The following is a 17,636-nucleotide window of genomic DNA, read 5'->3' as shown; positions in this document are numbered from 1 at the left end:
GCTTATTCGATCTCGCAGGTCCGCTCTCTTTGTCCGATGACTTACTGCGTTTCGCAAAGGTATACCTTCCTACCTGCTACAACGGCGACATAAACCGTAACCGTATATTATCATATTTTATTCGTCATTAAAGAAGTGGTTAACACGGTCAGTGGTCACGTTATGTTCGACAGTATCGTTTCTTCTCTTATAATATAATATTATTCCGGTGTATTATTCCTAAAAGTTTTCGATTTAATTTTGTTTCATTTAAAATTTTCTTTCTTTACGACTCAATTATTTAGACGACCAGACTGTCCTATACCTACGTTAAGTATATGGATTTTCTGGAGTCCTCCGACCTCCGGATCGTTTGAGTTTTTTTTTGTTTAGAAACCAAACAGAAAACCACAGCCAATCATGGGAGGACAATCCACCAAAATTCAGTGAGTTTCTTTTATTGCCTATATTTATTTACCTATATATCATTTATTTTGTATAGGTACCTAGTGTATTAGTGTAGTAGTAATTATTATTCCATTGTTGGACATACGGCTGACTATTAAATATATTTCTGTTTTGGAATTTGACTTGCGAGCGTTTAAAAACCCACCTCGTATAACCCTAACAGCTAACAGGACGTGCTATAGTATATTTTAATTTTTAATAACCATTGAACTTTAAATTTAGGCAACAAAATAAAGGTTATGTTAATGCAAGTAAAAACTTAATATATATATTATATAATTAAAAAAAAGGTGTTAATCGACCCCTCGCATTTTCAAAATTATTTAATTTCTAAAATGTGTCGTACAAGTTATAACCATGCTTTTTGATATTGTCCCTAGAATCTTTTAAGTCGGATCCGGTTTAAAACCAGATCAGAAATTCAGATGAAAACTGGCCAATTTCGGTATGCCAAAAATTTATGTTTCAAGAATTTTGACAATTCTTTTACCTACTTTTATAATAAATTGATATCCAACCTAGCCAGTGTATCGAGTATTGTCTTAATTTGATCACGTTTATTAACACTAGTAGACCTATTAATTTAATTGAACTTGTGCTGTAGTGTGATGCTTTGTAACGGGCTTTAAGTTTATTTCTGTCGTTGTCGACAACATGTGACTCTATTTCACCACTATTTATTTCCCATTTATTTTCACACACAGTTACACGAAACCTGATTGCTAAACGGACTTTGGTACTTTACTAAGTTTATTACTTTAACATGGGCGACAGGCGCACGTCTACGACTACAGAACCGTCGTTATTCGTCGTTATCACCAACAGCGCACATTATGAGGTTTATAAATAGTATTTCTAGGTCAAACAATATTGTACGTGTTGTTTTTGTTTAAAGGTTATCAAGTGCAGTCAGTGCAGGACTAGAAATCATAAAGTTTACGATAAATGATAATGATTAATAATACGTGTTTTCCTGAAGAATAATAATAAAATATTAAAATATACCTATATTGACGCACTTTATACTTAAATCGTTTTATTACACCGTGTTCGATTTTTTACTTTTTAGTACCTAAACTTCAACTGGTGTATTTGCAATTAGTTTTTAGTTAATAATCGAAAATGCTGTTTTATGAATAAATGTTTATACTATAAACCTAAGAATAAAATAAAATAACTAATAGGTTTGTTTTTTGGCGTGTATTTTTATTTTGAGGAGTTCAAAAGTCGGTGTTATACAACAAACTATCCGTACTTTTAAAATTGTGCATTTCTTTGTTATTTTATATTTTTAGCTAGTAAATAGTGATGATAGTTGACCTTATGACCTTATTTATTTGTCGTCATAACTTAAATTGGTAGGATACTAGTATTAAATAAATGCAATCATGCAAATTTATCGGTATCTTAATAATAGTGTTATTTATATAATTATAATATTATATTATAGTGATTGTAAATCTATAACAATTAACAATTAAATGTAGTTATATAATACCATTGATTAATTTGATTAATTTATATTTATATTCAATGATAATACTGACTAAACAACTGACTTAATTTCAAGAGGTGCACATGTGTGCGTTAAGCGTTTCAATGTTGCTCAGTTGCTGTATTTTACTCGCAGTGATTACTAGTGTTGTTTTTTATTCGAATAGTACTTACTTGCTAATTTTTTATTATCTACCTATTTTGTCCGGTTCATTAATAACTTCGAACATTTTAGTGTTACTGGTATGCCTTTATACAACCTATCTATGAAATAATTCATTTCCTTTCAAATTTTTAATTTATAGTATTTAATTTAATAATTATATATATACTCAAATAATCCATTTCCATTCAAGTTTTTAATTTAATATATTTGATAATGGAATAATAATGACTTTTGTTTCATTTTTATGTACAATGCTATGCTCAGCAAATATTTATTGGCTATAATATGTAAAGGTCAATTAGATAAGATTAAAGATTATATTTAAAATTTGTGTATTTAAATATTGAAAAATAGTTTATTAATAATTAATCATTTCCAATGGCAAAACCATGTCTATTCTTCTTGTATTTATAGCTCTTTTTGTAATTATTGCCATTTTTATGATGTTAATCATTCCATTTGTATATAATTTGACCATAATATTATTTACTAAAATATTTTCCAGAAATAAAGTTATGGAGGTTAAGCCGCCTAGTAACCATAAAATGCGTATTGTCACATTGGAAGATGGTCATTTTCAAAATGAAACATTATATAGACTAAAAAAAGGTTAATATAGATTTGTATTTTTAGAATAGTATTTTGAATCTTTTTTAATTTTTTAATTTTATATTATAGGATGGTATTTAGAATTTCGGCTGGGTCCATCACTTTTTGGACATGATATTGTCATTTACACTAATATACCAGCAGAAGGATCTGAATTTGATAGAAAAACTTATCGTCGCCTTGATTGGATTAGAGAGTGGTCAAGTGATGATATAACTATTGATGATTCATCATTGTCTTGTCTTATCCAAATGAATAATGCTGGTTCTTTTCATTATTTCTATGACCATAATGGAAAAAGGTAAATATGTATTAATTTTTACTGTAGAATTTGTGAAATTAACATTTACTTTTTTTACCTATTTTTAAGGAAAGGAAGTGGTTATATTAATGTTGACCCAAATTTGGTTGCTGGAGATAAAGATATACCTTTAGAATCACTGCAAACTGTATCTGTTTTAACAAAATGTTTAGGTCCATTTTCTTCATGGAAATCTAAGTTACAAGTCGCGAAAGAGTGTGGATACAACATGGTGCATTTTACACCCATTCAAGTATGATTTGAACATTTTCTATTATGAGATGTTAGTTTTTATAAGCAATATGAGTTCAATTTGAAGGTATATACTATATACTGTTTCCAATTAAGTACCTGTTAAGTTTAATACAGACTGTAATCTGTATCCAAGAACCAATAGAATCTTGTTCCCTGAACTTATTTCTTTGGGCTTCCATTCATTAAAGCTAATATATAAATATATAAATGTCTTTAAATTTATAAGTTTTATTTTGATATCTTTCTGTATTATAATAATAATTTTGTTAAAGTCATTATTAGATGCGGAGCTATGAATTTATTGATTTTACTATTATGTTTTGTTTTTTTTTGTGTACGCGATAAGTAGTCAATAAAATACTTCCAATTTCAACTCTGAGGGTGGTTTTAAATTGAAAATCAGATTTTGTTTGTGATTTAAATCGGTCAAAATTAAAAATGTCTAGTACTTTTTTTTTTTTATTCTGGGAAAAAACAAACAAAAAGTTAAGAAAAATATTTACGTAATATTCAGTTGTTTTGGTATAACTCACAAAGTTACAAAAGAATAACCCTAGATACTTGAAATTTTCGCCAAATATTTATATTATAATTTTCATTATAATGATAAAAATTGTCATCATTTTTAACCCTTAAACTATTAAAGGCATGATAAATTTTCATTTTTTTTGTATAATTGTTGATAAAAAATTAATCACGGGGCTTAAATTCTTAAAAATTTAATCAAAATCCCACATAGACATAAGTTGTTCTAACTTCTAATACACTAAAATATTAAAAATATATAGATTCAAATGTTTTTATATGCATTTGAAGTTAGAATTTTGACTCAAAATTGTTAAAACCATCTTATTGTAGTTAGAAATTTTTAAAAACTTTTCTTTTTATATCAATGTTATGACAATTTAATACATGATTCTTAGAAAGTAATTCATACTAAAATTATCATAATGTTCATACTGACATTAACAGACACTATGGACGACCCCGAAAATAATAATATTATTACGATAGTAGTTACATTAGTTACAATTACAATATTATTTGATTTTTTCGTAAAATAAAAAAAAATTATCACAAATCAATATTAAAAATGTATAATTAATTTATGTTTTAACAATAAGACATAGTTAAGTTACAATTACCTATTTATAAAAGTTAATAACTTGGTTACTAAGTTTTTTAACATTCTTTTATTTCATTAACTAGTTAAGTTAAAAGTTAATTAAAAAAGTAACTTTTAACTTTTTGACTAGTTATTGCCTAGTTTTGGAAAATACTAACAAGTAGTTTTCATTTAATTTATAAAATTGTTGACAATAACCAAATAAGTACTCATTTATAAATTATAATTTTCAATTTGCACACACAAAAAAAAAACGGCATACAATAGTAAAGTTTATGTATTATTTTATTAATAATTAGTCATTTTATATTTCATGTAAAATTAAATATAATATTATATTGTATAAAAAAAATTAAAAATTACAATTGATTTATAGATCTATATTTTTGTTTATTGTAATATTTTTAAGACAATAAGATTATTGTTTCTTAGGAGCTTGGAGGTTCAAAGTCATCTTACAGTTTACGAAATCAATTGGAGCTAAATCCATCTTTCAATTATTCTGATCATCAAGTTATGTTTGATGACGTTAAGTCTTTGACTGATGAAATGAAAACAGAATGGAATGTAATAATTTATATTAATTAAATGACTAAATTAACGTTTATTAATTTTCAATTGAATATTTTTTAGGTATTAAGTATTTGTGATATAGTATTGAATCATACAGCCAACGATAGTCCATGGCTATTGAAACATCCTGAATGTGCTTATAACTTGGTTAATTGCCCCTATCTAAAACCAGCTTATTTGTTAGATTACACGCTTTATCACTTTACCGTAGAAGTTTCTAAAGGCATATGGGAATTTTTTGGAATTCCTACGATAGTCAACAGTGAAGATCATCTTGCAGTAAGTATTTTATACTATTGATAGTAATACTTCAGTTTTTTATTTTTGCTTATATTTTATAATACATAATTATAAATTTAAGTCATATCTGTTGATTTCAACTGTATTTTATAATTTTGATACATTTTTTATTTAACAAGTTAAAATAATTAATGATGGTAACATTGGGATTTTTTAAAAAATTTATTGTTTTAAGTGTTTATAATAAAACATTTTTTAAAGATCATTAAATCATCTATACATTTTAAATTATATATTGATATCCTTTGTACTTGATTTTTTATAATTTTTACAGTCCATACGACATGCATTGTTAACAACAGTATTACCAAAAGTAAAAATTCATGAGCTGTTTCAATTAAATATTGACAAAATTGTAGCAGAATTTCAAGAAACAGTCCGTGCTGGTCTTCCTCCAGTTGCTAAAAATCCAGAATCTGATGACGAATTAACAATAATACCTGATCCAGAATTTGGCAGATTAACAGCTACAATTGATATGAATAAAGCATTGAAACTTTACAATATATATAGGTATACAATATACATACTAAATATTACATGAATAATTATAAACAATTTATTTTATTTATTATACTTAATAATATTGTTCAATAAAATTATTTTAGAAACAATTGTTTTGATGAAGATACTAGGCTACGTCGTTGTAGTTTAGAATTTAAATTAAAATTGGAAACTTTGAACAATGTAGTGTTCAATGAAGTTCAAGGACATTTAATAGCTGCTGTAGATAATAGTATTTCTGGCATAAGATATTTTAGAGTTCAACCAGATGGTCCTAAATTAACTAAAGTTTCTATTACTAATCCTCTTGTACCAAGGTAAAAAAAAAAACAATTTTAATTACATGGTATGTAAAGTATAAAATGAATTTTATTTTCAGGTATTTTACAGACTACGAAGGTGAAACTGCTGAAGAAGTATTGCATTCTTCAAATGGACAATTTGTAATGGCGCACAATGGATGGGTAATGGGTGGTGATCCGCTTAAAAATTTTGCCGGACCCGACTCTAATACTTATTTGCGTAGAGAATTAATTGCCTGGGGAGACAGTGTTAAATTAAGGTATGTTTTTCCGTATTAAATCTCAATTGGCAATTTGGTAAACGAGTTATGTTTTAACTCATTATTTTATCAGCCTAATACAATTTTCATATTTATATTTTAATATTTTAGTTTTTAATTTTTTTTTTGAGGCTGTGCCATATCAAAATTTATTATTTCTACCAGTCGCTTATAAAACTTAATTAAAAGAAATTTGGTTTTTATTGCAATCTTTAAACATTTTATACATATTATAATTTAATTATTAATTTGAAATACCATTATTGTATAAAAAAGTATTGTTTTATTATTTTTATTGTAAAACATGTTGCAATTTTTTTGTTTATTACTAATATTAATTGTTACCTTTAGATATGGAAATGAACCTAAAGATTGTCCATTTTTATGGAACCATATGCAGAGTTATGTGGAGCAAACAGCTAAAATTTTTGATGGTGTTAGATTAGATAATTGCCACTCAACGCCATTGCATGTTGCTGAAGTAAATTAAATATATTGATCTAATAAAATATATTATGCATGTAATATAAATAAAATTAAAATTTTTGTTTTATTAGTATTTGCTTGATGCTGCTCGAAAAGTTAAACCAGATTTATATGTTGTAGCAGAGTTATTTACAAATTCAGATTCTACCGACAATATATTTGTTAATAGACTAGGAATTACATCACTTATTCGTGGTAAGATAATATGCTTTTTAAAAACAAAATTCAAGTAAAAAAGTTACTTTCATCCTTTTTTATATGAATTATTTTTTTAATAATGTAATATTTAGAAGCAATGTCTGCATGGGATTCACATGAACTTGGACGCTTAGTTCACCGTTATGGCGGCGAACCAGTCGGTGGATTTTTTAAACCATTAGAACAACCAGTAACTCCTACTGTTGCTCATGCTCTTTTTATGGATCAAACTCATGATAATCCATCTCCGATTGAGAAACATTCAGTTTACAATTTGTTGCCTAGTGCAGCTTTAGTATCTATGGCGTGTTGTGCTAGTGGAAGCAATATGGGTTATGATCAACTAGTTCCTCATCATGTATGTTAAATTGTATTGCGAAAATTACAAAAAAAAAAAATTTTAAGTTAAAAATATAGTGTGCTACTTAATATTTTTCCCACTATACCAAAAAAAAAAAAAAAACATTGAATCGTTTTTATGATTTTATTAAAATAATTATGGTTATAATTTATCAATAAGGTTGCTATGGTAATATAATTATATTAATTTCTTTATTCATCAGTTGCTGGAAGAAATCTAGGTATTGTTTAATAATAACTTTATAATTAATTTCATCTTTTTTACGGTTTGGTTGCCATGATGGCAACTGTGTAATGGTTAAAAATAAAAATGTATTCATCCAAAACCATTTATATTAATTTATTATTTTTAGATACATGTTGTTGAAGAGGAAAGACAATATATGGAATGGTCAGCTAATGAAATTAATACTACTACAGGGATAATAGCAGGAAAGAAAGCATTAAATGCACTTCACTATGATCTGGGAAAAGGTGGTTTTGATCAAGTTTATGTGGATCAAATTGATACTGATATTGTTTGTGTGACACGTCATAATAGTAAAACTCATGAGAGTGTTGTACTTATGTCATATACATCTTTTTCAACTCCATCCAACCAAAATGGTTTAGGAAAAGGGATTACTGTAACTGGAAGAGTTGATAATGTACTAATTGAAACTTCATTGCAACATATGTAAATATGATTTATTTTTTTCCTATTTGAATATGATTAAGTAATATTTATTGTATTTTATATATTTGTTTAGGATATTAGACAATTCTAAAGAATTTAAAAAAGATGAAAATAAGATCAATGGCCTAGATGATTATGTATTAAGCTTAAGACAAAATGTCAATACCCAAGAATGTTTAATGTTAGATATTATACCTTCAGCTGATAAATTTACTGTTAGATTAAATTTTACTGCAAAATTTAAACCTGGTTGTGTAGTAGCAGTTGCTATTTCCCCAGTAGAGAAAACAAAAATAGCTGTTGAACAGTTGTTATCTGATATTGATTTGGTACAAGCAGTGAGTCGTTTATCTCTATCCGACATGAATTATATTTTGTTCAGATGTCCTGAAGAAGATGAAGGAAATGTTTATGATGTACCAGGATTTGGTAAATTAGTGTATTGCGGAATCCAAGGATTTATGTCAGTTTTAGACACAGTGGCTTCAAATAATGATTTAGGTCACCCACTGTGTGAAAATCTCCGAAATGGATTTTGGATTATAGATTACATATGTGGACGCTTAAAACGTAAAGAATTTGAAAACTGTCCATTGTATCAATTTGGAGACTTTTTAGAAAGATATTTACAGCCTATTAGGAACTTGCCATCATATTTAGTACCCTGTTATTTTGAATTTTCCTTGAGAAAAGTATTCAATGCTTTGTTGAACCGAACATGGTCAATGATGCCTGGAGATATTAAAAACGGTTCTACATTTTGTAAACATTTGGCTCTTGCTTCAATTCAATTTGCTGGAATAGTTAAATCTAGTCCTCTTCCAACTCTTTCACCAAACCTTTTAGCACCTTTACTCAAAATACAAATATCACCTGATGGATTATATCATCCTGAGTGTATAACACTTGCAGCTGGATTACCACATTTTTCTAGTGGTTATATGCGAAATTGGGGCAGAGATACTTTCATTTCATTGAAAGGATTATTGCTGATTACTGGCCGCTATGAAGAAGCCAAGTATAATATTATTGAATTTGTGGGATTAAATATTTTAATTAAAAATGTATGTTTATTTTTAGGTACATTATTTTAGGATTTGGTGGTTGTTTGAGACATGGTCTTATTCCAAATCTATTAGATGGAGGCAAGAACCCACGTTACAATTGTCGTGATGCTGTTTGGTGGTGGTTGTATGTAATACAGCAGTATGTTACAATGGTACCTGGAGGTATAAGTATTTTGGATGATCCAGTTAATAGAATTTTTCCAAATGATGATTCTGAACCCACATCAGTTGTAAGTTTTGAATTTAAATAAGTTTTATATGCCATGTATCACATACCTATTTATATCTTAATTGAATTTCTAGGAACAACCATTATATGAAGTAATTCAAGAGGTTATGTCAAAACATTTCCAAGGATTATGTTTTCGTGAACGTAATGCTGGAACATCTATTGATGCCCATATGAAAAGTGCAGGCTTTGATAACCAAATTGGAGTACAACCTTTAACTGGCTTTGTATTTGGTGGTAATGAGTGGAATTGTGGTACTTGGATGGATAAAATGGGTTCTTCAGATAAAGCTGGTAACCGAGGACGACCTGCTACTCCTCGAGATGGATCTGCTATAGAGTTGGTAGCGTTGTCAAAGTCAACTGTAGCATGGTTAGCTACATTGAAAAAAGCTCAGCAGTTTAAGTATTCAGGAGTTACCCGTACTAATAAGGATGGTACATTACAAAAAATATAAATTTAATAAAGTGTTCATTTGATAATATAGTTCTGTTTAATTTTAGGATCAGTAACTACATGGACATATAAAGAATGGAATGAAAAAATTCAAAAAAACTTTGAAACCTACTTCTGGATACCTGAAGAGAAATTTAATCAAAAGCAATTTGAACCTCATCCAGAACTTATTAATCGAAGATGTATTTATAAGGATACAGTCGGTGCAACAAATAAATGGGGAGACTACCAATTGCGATGCAATTATGTTGTAGCAATGGCAATTGTAAGTTGATAGTATTATGTGTTGTAGCCTAATTTATTAAATATTTTGATTATATGTTAGGCACCAGAGTTGTTTAACCCAGATCATGCTAGAAAAGCTTTACAAGTAGTAACAGATGTACTTTTAGGACCACTTGGTATGAAAACTCTAGATCCATCAGATTGGGCGTATAACGGCTTTTACGATAATGATAACAATACTACTGATTTAAATGTAGCCAATGGTTTCAATTATCACCAAGGACCAGTAAGAGAATTGAATCTATTAATATGTTAGAAATAAAATTATTATTAAAAATTTTATTTTTTTTTAGGAGTGGTTATGGCCTGTTGGTTTCTTTTTAAAAGCTAAGTTAATATTTTCCTCAAATAAACGAGAAACTATATCTGAAATTCAAGGTATATTATCTAAACATTTTGAACATATAAAAACATCAGTTTGGAGAGGCCTACCTGAATTAACCAATAAAGATGGAGCCTTTTGTGCTGGATCATGCCCAACTCAAGCCTGGAGTGTTGCTACAATTCTTGAGGTAAGAAGTAAATAAACTACTTATTTAGTATTTATTTAACCATACAATTTAAAATATAGGACTCAGGTTTACTCAGATTTGAATACCATGTTATAAAACATAATTATGGCGTAGAAAATTGAAAGATGCACTTAAAAAAATTTTAATTTTAATTTATTTTTTTTATTTTTGATTGTACTATATAAATAAGTAATGTTTGATTTATATAGTCAATAGTTGTGTCATTCAATTTGAAATAGAAATTTAAAAACTTAATTTATTGTAGTTAGATAAATCGTTGTAACTCTGGCACAACAGGTGTTTAGTGACCATTTAGTTTTTGTAAATTGAATAATATTATTACCTTTTTATCAACCAAGTGGATTCAATTTTGACGATATTATTTCTAGAATGACATGTCTTTTGCAAATTTGTAATATTATTAAATTAAAATACTTTTAATTGTTTTATTTCCACATTAAAATTTTGCAGCTTCTGTGCTATAGTTGGGGTTGAATAAAAGGTAATTTTTTTATTCCTAGTCAACAATATTCCTAATGAATTTTTACAAAAACTCAAAAATAAGCCTCAAAAACATTTATTTTTGAAGTGATGTACTTAATACAAATTTATAATGAAATTAATAATGTCGGTCATTAAAAAAAAAACAGATACAAGTATATTGAAATCTGAGTCCTAATTATAATTAATTTTATATGCTTTGGGTATATAGCTTGTATTATCAAATTAATTAATTATTTTTATTTATATTAAGCATTACTTTACGTCTTTACCAGTCAGCTAGGAAATTTAATTTAAATAATAGTTATTCAATAGGCTGTTAATACATTTTATTTTTAACTATTTATTTATTTATTTATTTAAATGTTATGTCTATATTAAAAGTAAAATATATTAATATATTATTAGCTATAATAATAATATCATGGCATAAAATATAAATGGATTTTTTTTTTTAATTTTATTATTTAATGATAGTGTTGTATTATAAAGTTAAAAATTATTTTTAGACTTATAAACAAAATAATATTTTATCATCAATTTAACATGTTTTTTTTTTTTTGTTACTAATAAATTAGTTGATTGTGTAATTACATTTTAAAATTATTTATTTTATTTACATTTTATGTAAAGTACCTATTTTGATTTAATTATCCTGTTACCATTACTTGCCTAGTTAATACGCTTAAAAACAGATAATGCTTGAATGCTAAATTTAAAATAAGGCTTTACTTGTTTATTTTTTGGGATTTAAAAAATGCTTTATTCATTTATATTTTAAGATTTATTTATAAATAACAAAAATTGTAAATCATATTATATAATTGTAGTAAAATCAATGTTTATTAAATCAAATTAAAATAAACATTTAAATGAAACTCTTATTATATTATGTTTATATATAATAAATATATTATTAATTTATATTAATATATTTTTTCTATGTTCAAAATCTTAAAAGTACAATTCATATGTCTTTTTTCTTAACTGTATTATAAATTTATAAATAATAAATATTAAACTACCTATATGAATAATATTGATCTTAGTATCAGCTTTAATATATGTATATCACAGAAGCAAAGTAGTTATACTTAATATTTTAATAACAAATGTATTATGTAAACCATATTGTTTTATATGTATTGAATTATTGAATTAATAATTTTATTCTAAAAATTTAAATCAAAGAGTTCAAGATCTCAGATTTATAAGTGAAAATTTTTAAACTTGTTTAATGATTATTAGTTTCATCGAATCTGGGACAAAAAGTTTTTATTAAAAGTTGGATAAAAAGTCCGATTTCAGTTTTTATTGGCAAACAAAAAGTTCTAAATTAGTCAAAAAGACTAATATTCTATTTAGTGTTTTTATATAATTTATTATGTAGACATATAAAATATAATTAATATTAATTTTTGTTTATTAAGATTAAAAAAATTTTGTACATATATATTATATTCTTATATTTTTTCTATTTTCTTATTCTTAGGTAGGTAGGTAGGTAGAGTTTAAAATTAAAATATGTTAATTAAAATCAATATAAATTAACAAAAATTAATAATATTTTGTATTTTTGGACTTTTTGTCCGACACTAAAAATGTTCTCAGACTTATTTTCCAACTTTTTTTAAAAGGATTTTTTGTTCTCAGATTTTTTGACTGATTTCCAGTTTCATCAATTTTACATTCAATTTTATACTATGTTTTTTTATAGCTTTATAATGAAAAAGAAACTATTCAAGTGCGTCCTGTTCGCACTTATACGTCAGCAGTATTGTCATTGATCACCAAAATATTTTAACCCCATATACTAATAAGTAATATACTTGCATTCATCTAACATAAACAACTAAACACTAATTTTATTATGATACTATAATTATTTATAATTAGGATATTTGTTAATATATATTATGTTTATTTTTATTTTTCAGACTTTAATGGCTATAACAAACTCAAATCAAATCTAAATCAAATTTGTAAATATACTATTTATTAATAATTATTTTTATTTATATTAAATGCTATTACTTAAATGAAAATTATTGTGGATGTTAAAAATGTATAATTCAATTAGACTGATCAGAATTTTTTTTTTACCAAATATATGTTATAAAGAATTTGTTGTTCGTTTTATAGAACAGATTAAATATTTTTTTATGTATACCATTGTTGAATTATTGTGAAATTTTTATTTTTTATTATTGTATAACATTAATTGAGTAACAAATACAAACTGTCTATTATTTAAATTTGAAGATACACTATCTAGATGGCTTTTTTTTTAATCAATTACTTTAAATTTTTAGTTTGTTATAACTGATTTTTATGAGTGTTAATAAATTATTATTTAGTACTATAGAATATAGATTAATTTATTTCACTTGATAGTTAAACTATTAATCGATATGTTAACCTGCTATAACTTCACAGATATATAAAATATAAATTAGGTATTTATATTCTATATATCTGTATGGTTATAACTTATAACTATTCAATATTTTATTATTATTATTAAAATAATTAAAAATAGTAATAAAATATTTTTCGGTGAATTGTTTAATCTATATACTATGTATCGTAATAAAAATGATAATTTTCAATATTATACTTTCATTTGAAATAGTAATATCTAAAAATCATGCGTGTTATAACGTAAAGACTATATTTTCTTCTTATTTTAATCTTTGTAAGTGATTTTTGATTTTATAAAAAAAAATTTTTAACTTTATGATTGTTGATTACCTACCTACTTAGTACTTTATATTTTACTCTTGTTTTGTCATTTTTAATTCTAAATAAATGTTTAATAGTTGAATATTATACAAAATGTTTTTCTTATTTAATTTTTTTAATGTATATTTCATATGAAAATAATATACTTTTTTCACAAATTAAAATATTACAGTGTATTACATTGATAATAAAGAAATGTTTTAACTCAATCTAATTAATCCAAATGGTGTTTAAAACAATTTTAAAGTATATAATTTTGATCATTTTTATATGAACATTAAAAAATAAATAATTGTAGATAAATAAAAATTATTACAAAAAATTAATTGACAAAAATACATATTTAATAATTTTATTAATTCCTTTTTTAATTTTTTTTATTTTAAATAATTTATTTTAACTTATATTTTATTTTTTAATACTATAGGTGAATTCAGAATTACTCAATTTCGCCCGTGAGAAGTTTTTATTTTCTCTAAATGAAATTCTTAAATCAACACACGTTGTGTTTTAAAGAAGAAAACAAATTATAATTAATCAAGTTCTAAATAGTATAGGTAGGTACTAGTAGCTGAATTACAATTAAAAATACTATTTACAAATGATTCAAATGAGTAGGTACGTATAATTATAAATTAAAATTTGTATAATTTAACTTTATTTATAAATATTTAAAATGACCAATCCATAACCTCTTAGTATATACTACATTTAGAATTTTGTTTTATGGTACCTAATGGTCAGGTCTTCCAACTCTAAAAAATATTATCTACAAAATATAATTATGATTCTCATTATGAGAAACCAAAGCTAGGCACTAACTAGTTAGTTTTAATTCATATTAACTTTATAACTTAACTAGTTGAATTTAATGTGGAAAATAGTTTAATCTAACTTGTTAGAAAAAAAAGTAACTAGTTATTATTATAATTTTATTATATTATGTATTATTATTTAATATTAATATTTGAAGTTGTTATACTGTACTGTATTTTTTTTTTTTGTTTCACCTTTCATGTTCTAATAATCGACAAGTGATACACCAATTAATTTTCAAGAAATTGAAATTATTACTTATTTAAGTAGAACATTTTGACTAAATTACTAGGTGTTTATTTTAATTTTTCAGTTTTAATCAATAATTGAAGTTAGGTAACTTATTATTTACAATTTAACAAAAAAAGTTTTTTAATCTATAAAAAAATCTAATTTCTAACTTCTACTCTAACTTTAGTCTTTAGTTACTATTTTCACCAAACTGACTTCTAACTAACTTAGTTTTTTTATTAAAGTAACTTCAACTTGTTGAAAAAAATGACTAACTTGCCCAGCTTTGGAAATATTACCTACATTTATTATAATATTAGTATTTAATTATTATAATAACATATATTTATACCATATTATATCAACTTATTTCACTCAAATTCTATGTTTATTGTTTAAATAAGTAATTTCTTAACCAACTACCTGTATAATTATTTTTAGATTTTTTGGTATTAAAATCTTTTATTAAATTTTCCAAAGTTAGATGTGTAAAGGACATTTTTATAAATAACTAATTGCAAAAAAGTTTAGATCTTTTTTTTATTGCAATTTTGACGAATTACATCAAAATGCTAATTAACAATTTATAAAATTGAACTTATGTATTTTTGATTTTTTTTTATACAGATATAAGAACAACTTATATGGGATCTTGGATAAAATTTTTAAGAATTTTTACCCAGCGAATAATTTTTATTAATATTTAAAGAAAAAAATCAAAAATGCCTATAGTAGCTTAAAAAGAGTCGAAATATTTTGAAAACTATACAATGATGATAAAAACATTTTGTGAAAATTTCAAGTATCTAGTTTTTCGTTTTTAAATTATAACATAAAATATTAACAGTTTGAGAAGTAATAGTTATTATACGGATGAATGTATATTTACTATTTAGTATTTTATAACACTATTTTAATTGTTGGTAAATTACAAATGTTTTTCCAATAAAATTTATCATAAATAATAAAATATGATTAAATTATAAAAACTGTAGTATTTTACTTAAGAGTTTAAGTATACATCTATTGGCCGTTTATAGTATCTTGTTTATGTCATTTTTAATTGTTGTCAATGCGATATTCTAAGAAGCGTATCACGGAGACAATTTTTAATTCACTTACTGTTCATACTCGCTAGGTATCTGACCAATTTTTTACAAAAAAAGTTTTCGTAACCTACATTTCATTTTCTATAGAAATAGAAATATTTAGTTATGGATCCGATTAGAAATGATATTGAATGCGATATATATCGTCCAAATGTGGAGACACCAATGCGCCGGTCGAAATCTCTACTTATGACATTATTGAAACTCCCGGTCCCGAAATGGAAAATGTCAAGATGGTGGTTCCGGTGGTGAGCCCAGACGAGAAGCCAATATTGGACGCCGGCGCCTTCCGCGGAGCTGATGACGGAAGCCATCAGTTTCGTGGAAACGGACATCAATTCGCCGGTCGAAACCATAACACACGACATTGAAACTGCTGGTCCCGAGATGGAAAAGGTTGAGGTGACACCGCCGGTGGTGTGCCCCGTGGAAAAACAGACATTGTCGCCGAGCGAGGAAAATGACAAAGAGACCACTATTATTGACACAGACAAGACGGTGCCATTGCGAAAGAAAAAAAGTCGATTCTTGTCGGCCCTGCGGAGAGGTCTCCGCAGGGTCTTCAGGACCATCTGCGGTTGTGGTTGCAGCGTAACGTCATCGAACCACCCAGATGAGGAAGAACATAGGGACGAATTTGTCCACGAGATCGAAAAATTCAATGACAGACGCTCAGTTTAAGGGGAAGAAAACCCTTATTTATCGAGACCGTTAGACCGGTCAAATAAGATGTGGCGCAGATTCAGCTAAGTATGGCGGTGGAACGGATGTCCGACAGTTCGAACTCTACCGGCGGAGCACTAGGGCGAAAACGACATCGGACACGAACCACCGCACTGGTTCGCCGAATTTTCGCCCCGGAATCCAGTCGGCTGAGCACACCCGCCACCCGTTCCTACCATTCCACCCTTTTTTTCATATATTAGTTTTTTTAAGTAATTTCGTTAATTTATTAAAAAATAAAAATTATCTTTGTTATACCATTATCGAATAAATAAAAATGCTTGCGTACACAAAATAAACTTTGTTTTTCATATTTTTATCGTTTATTATTATTCTAAGACTCATAAATACCTATGTATAATTTATATTTAAAACCCACATTATTCGTCAGTTCAATACTCGTGAGAAAAAGTCGTACTATGCATCTATGAAAAAAATACTGACAAAAGTATTTTTTGAAAATTAATTACTAAATGTTGGCATGTTAATTAAAAAATAACTGACATCGCGATCACTGTTATATTGTTAAAAATTAATTAAATTTTTTTCTCTGTAAATTACTTGAGTCTACTGCGAATACCTACAGTTAAATTAGATTTGTTTTTTTTTCTAACGAATGATAATAAATTAATAAGTCATTTCTTAGTTTGAAATTGTGTAATATTGTTTTTGATATTTTTTGAATTTGTCTTAAGAGGAGTACCTACTTTAAATTTATAACAATTAATTAAAACATACTGGCAATTGTCAGAGAAACAGTTATTTTCCCAATCTACACCTCAATAAGTTAAAGTCAGACCTTGTCTAAAATAATAAATTATTCGTAGGCTCATTAAGTACACACTTGTGAAAAATAATCGTTAAATTATTTAAATAACACGCTAAAAACTGTAACCATTCCATCTCT

General features: G+C 26.0%; 1 protein-coding gene across 5 annotated transcripts; it reads left to right on the top strand.

Moving 5' to 3' along the window:
- Window positions 1–8: 8 nt before the first annotated feature.
- Window positions 9–13,944, top strand: LOC114125446 (glycogen debranching enzyme). Of its 5 annotated transcripts, none has more exons than XM_027989095.2 (21): window positions 9–425; window positions 2,613–2,716; window positions 2,786–3,017; window positions 3,087–3,270; window positions 4,831–4,965; window positions 5,032–5,250; window positions 5,546–5,784; window positions 5,880–6,092; window positions 6,155–6,337; window positions 6,689–6,818; window positions 6,895–7,018; window positions 7,114–7,379; window positions 7,735–8,057; window positions 8,131–9,075; window positions 9,138–9,354; window positions 9,428–9,791; window positions 9,858–10,075; window positions 10,136–10,321; window positions 10,389–10,607; window positions 12,826–12,928; window positions 13,046–13,944. In XM_027989095.2, the coding sequence occupies exons 1-20, from the start codon at window positions 400–402 to the stop codon at window positions 12,910–12,912; spliced, it is 4,614 nt and encodes a 1,537-aa protein (XP_027844896.2). In that variant the 5' UTR covers window positions 9–399; the 3' UTR covers window positions 12,913–12,928; window positions 13,046–13,944. The 5 variants fall into 5 exon arrangements, with proteins under 5 accessions (XP_027844896.2, XP_027844899.2, XP_050056392.1 ...); XM_050200435.1 differs by lacking the exon at window positions 9–425 and adding an exon at window positions 1,498–1,631; XM_027989096.2 differs by lacking the exon at window positions 9–425 and adding an exon at window positions 2,044–2,184.
- The last annotated feature ends 3,692 nt before the right edge of the window (window positions 13,945–17,636 follow it).

This window comes from Aphis gossypii, chromosome 2 (assembly GCF_020184175.1).
Source record: "Aphis gossypii isolate Hap1 chromosome 2, ASM2018417v2, whole genome shotgun sequence".
Classification (NCBI taxonomy): Eukaryota; Metazoa; Arthropoda; class Insecta; order Hemiptera; family Aphididae; genus Aphis; species Aphis gossypii.
The sequence above is the reverse complement of the archived record's forward strand: the minus strand, read 5'-3'. Positions and strand labels throughout refer to the sequence as shown.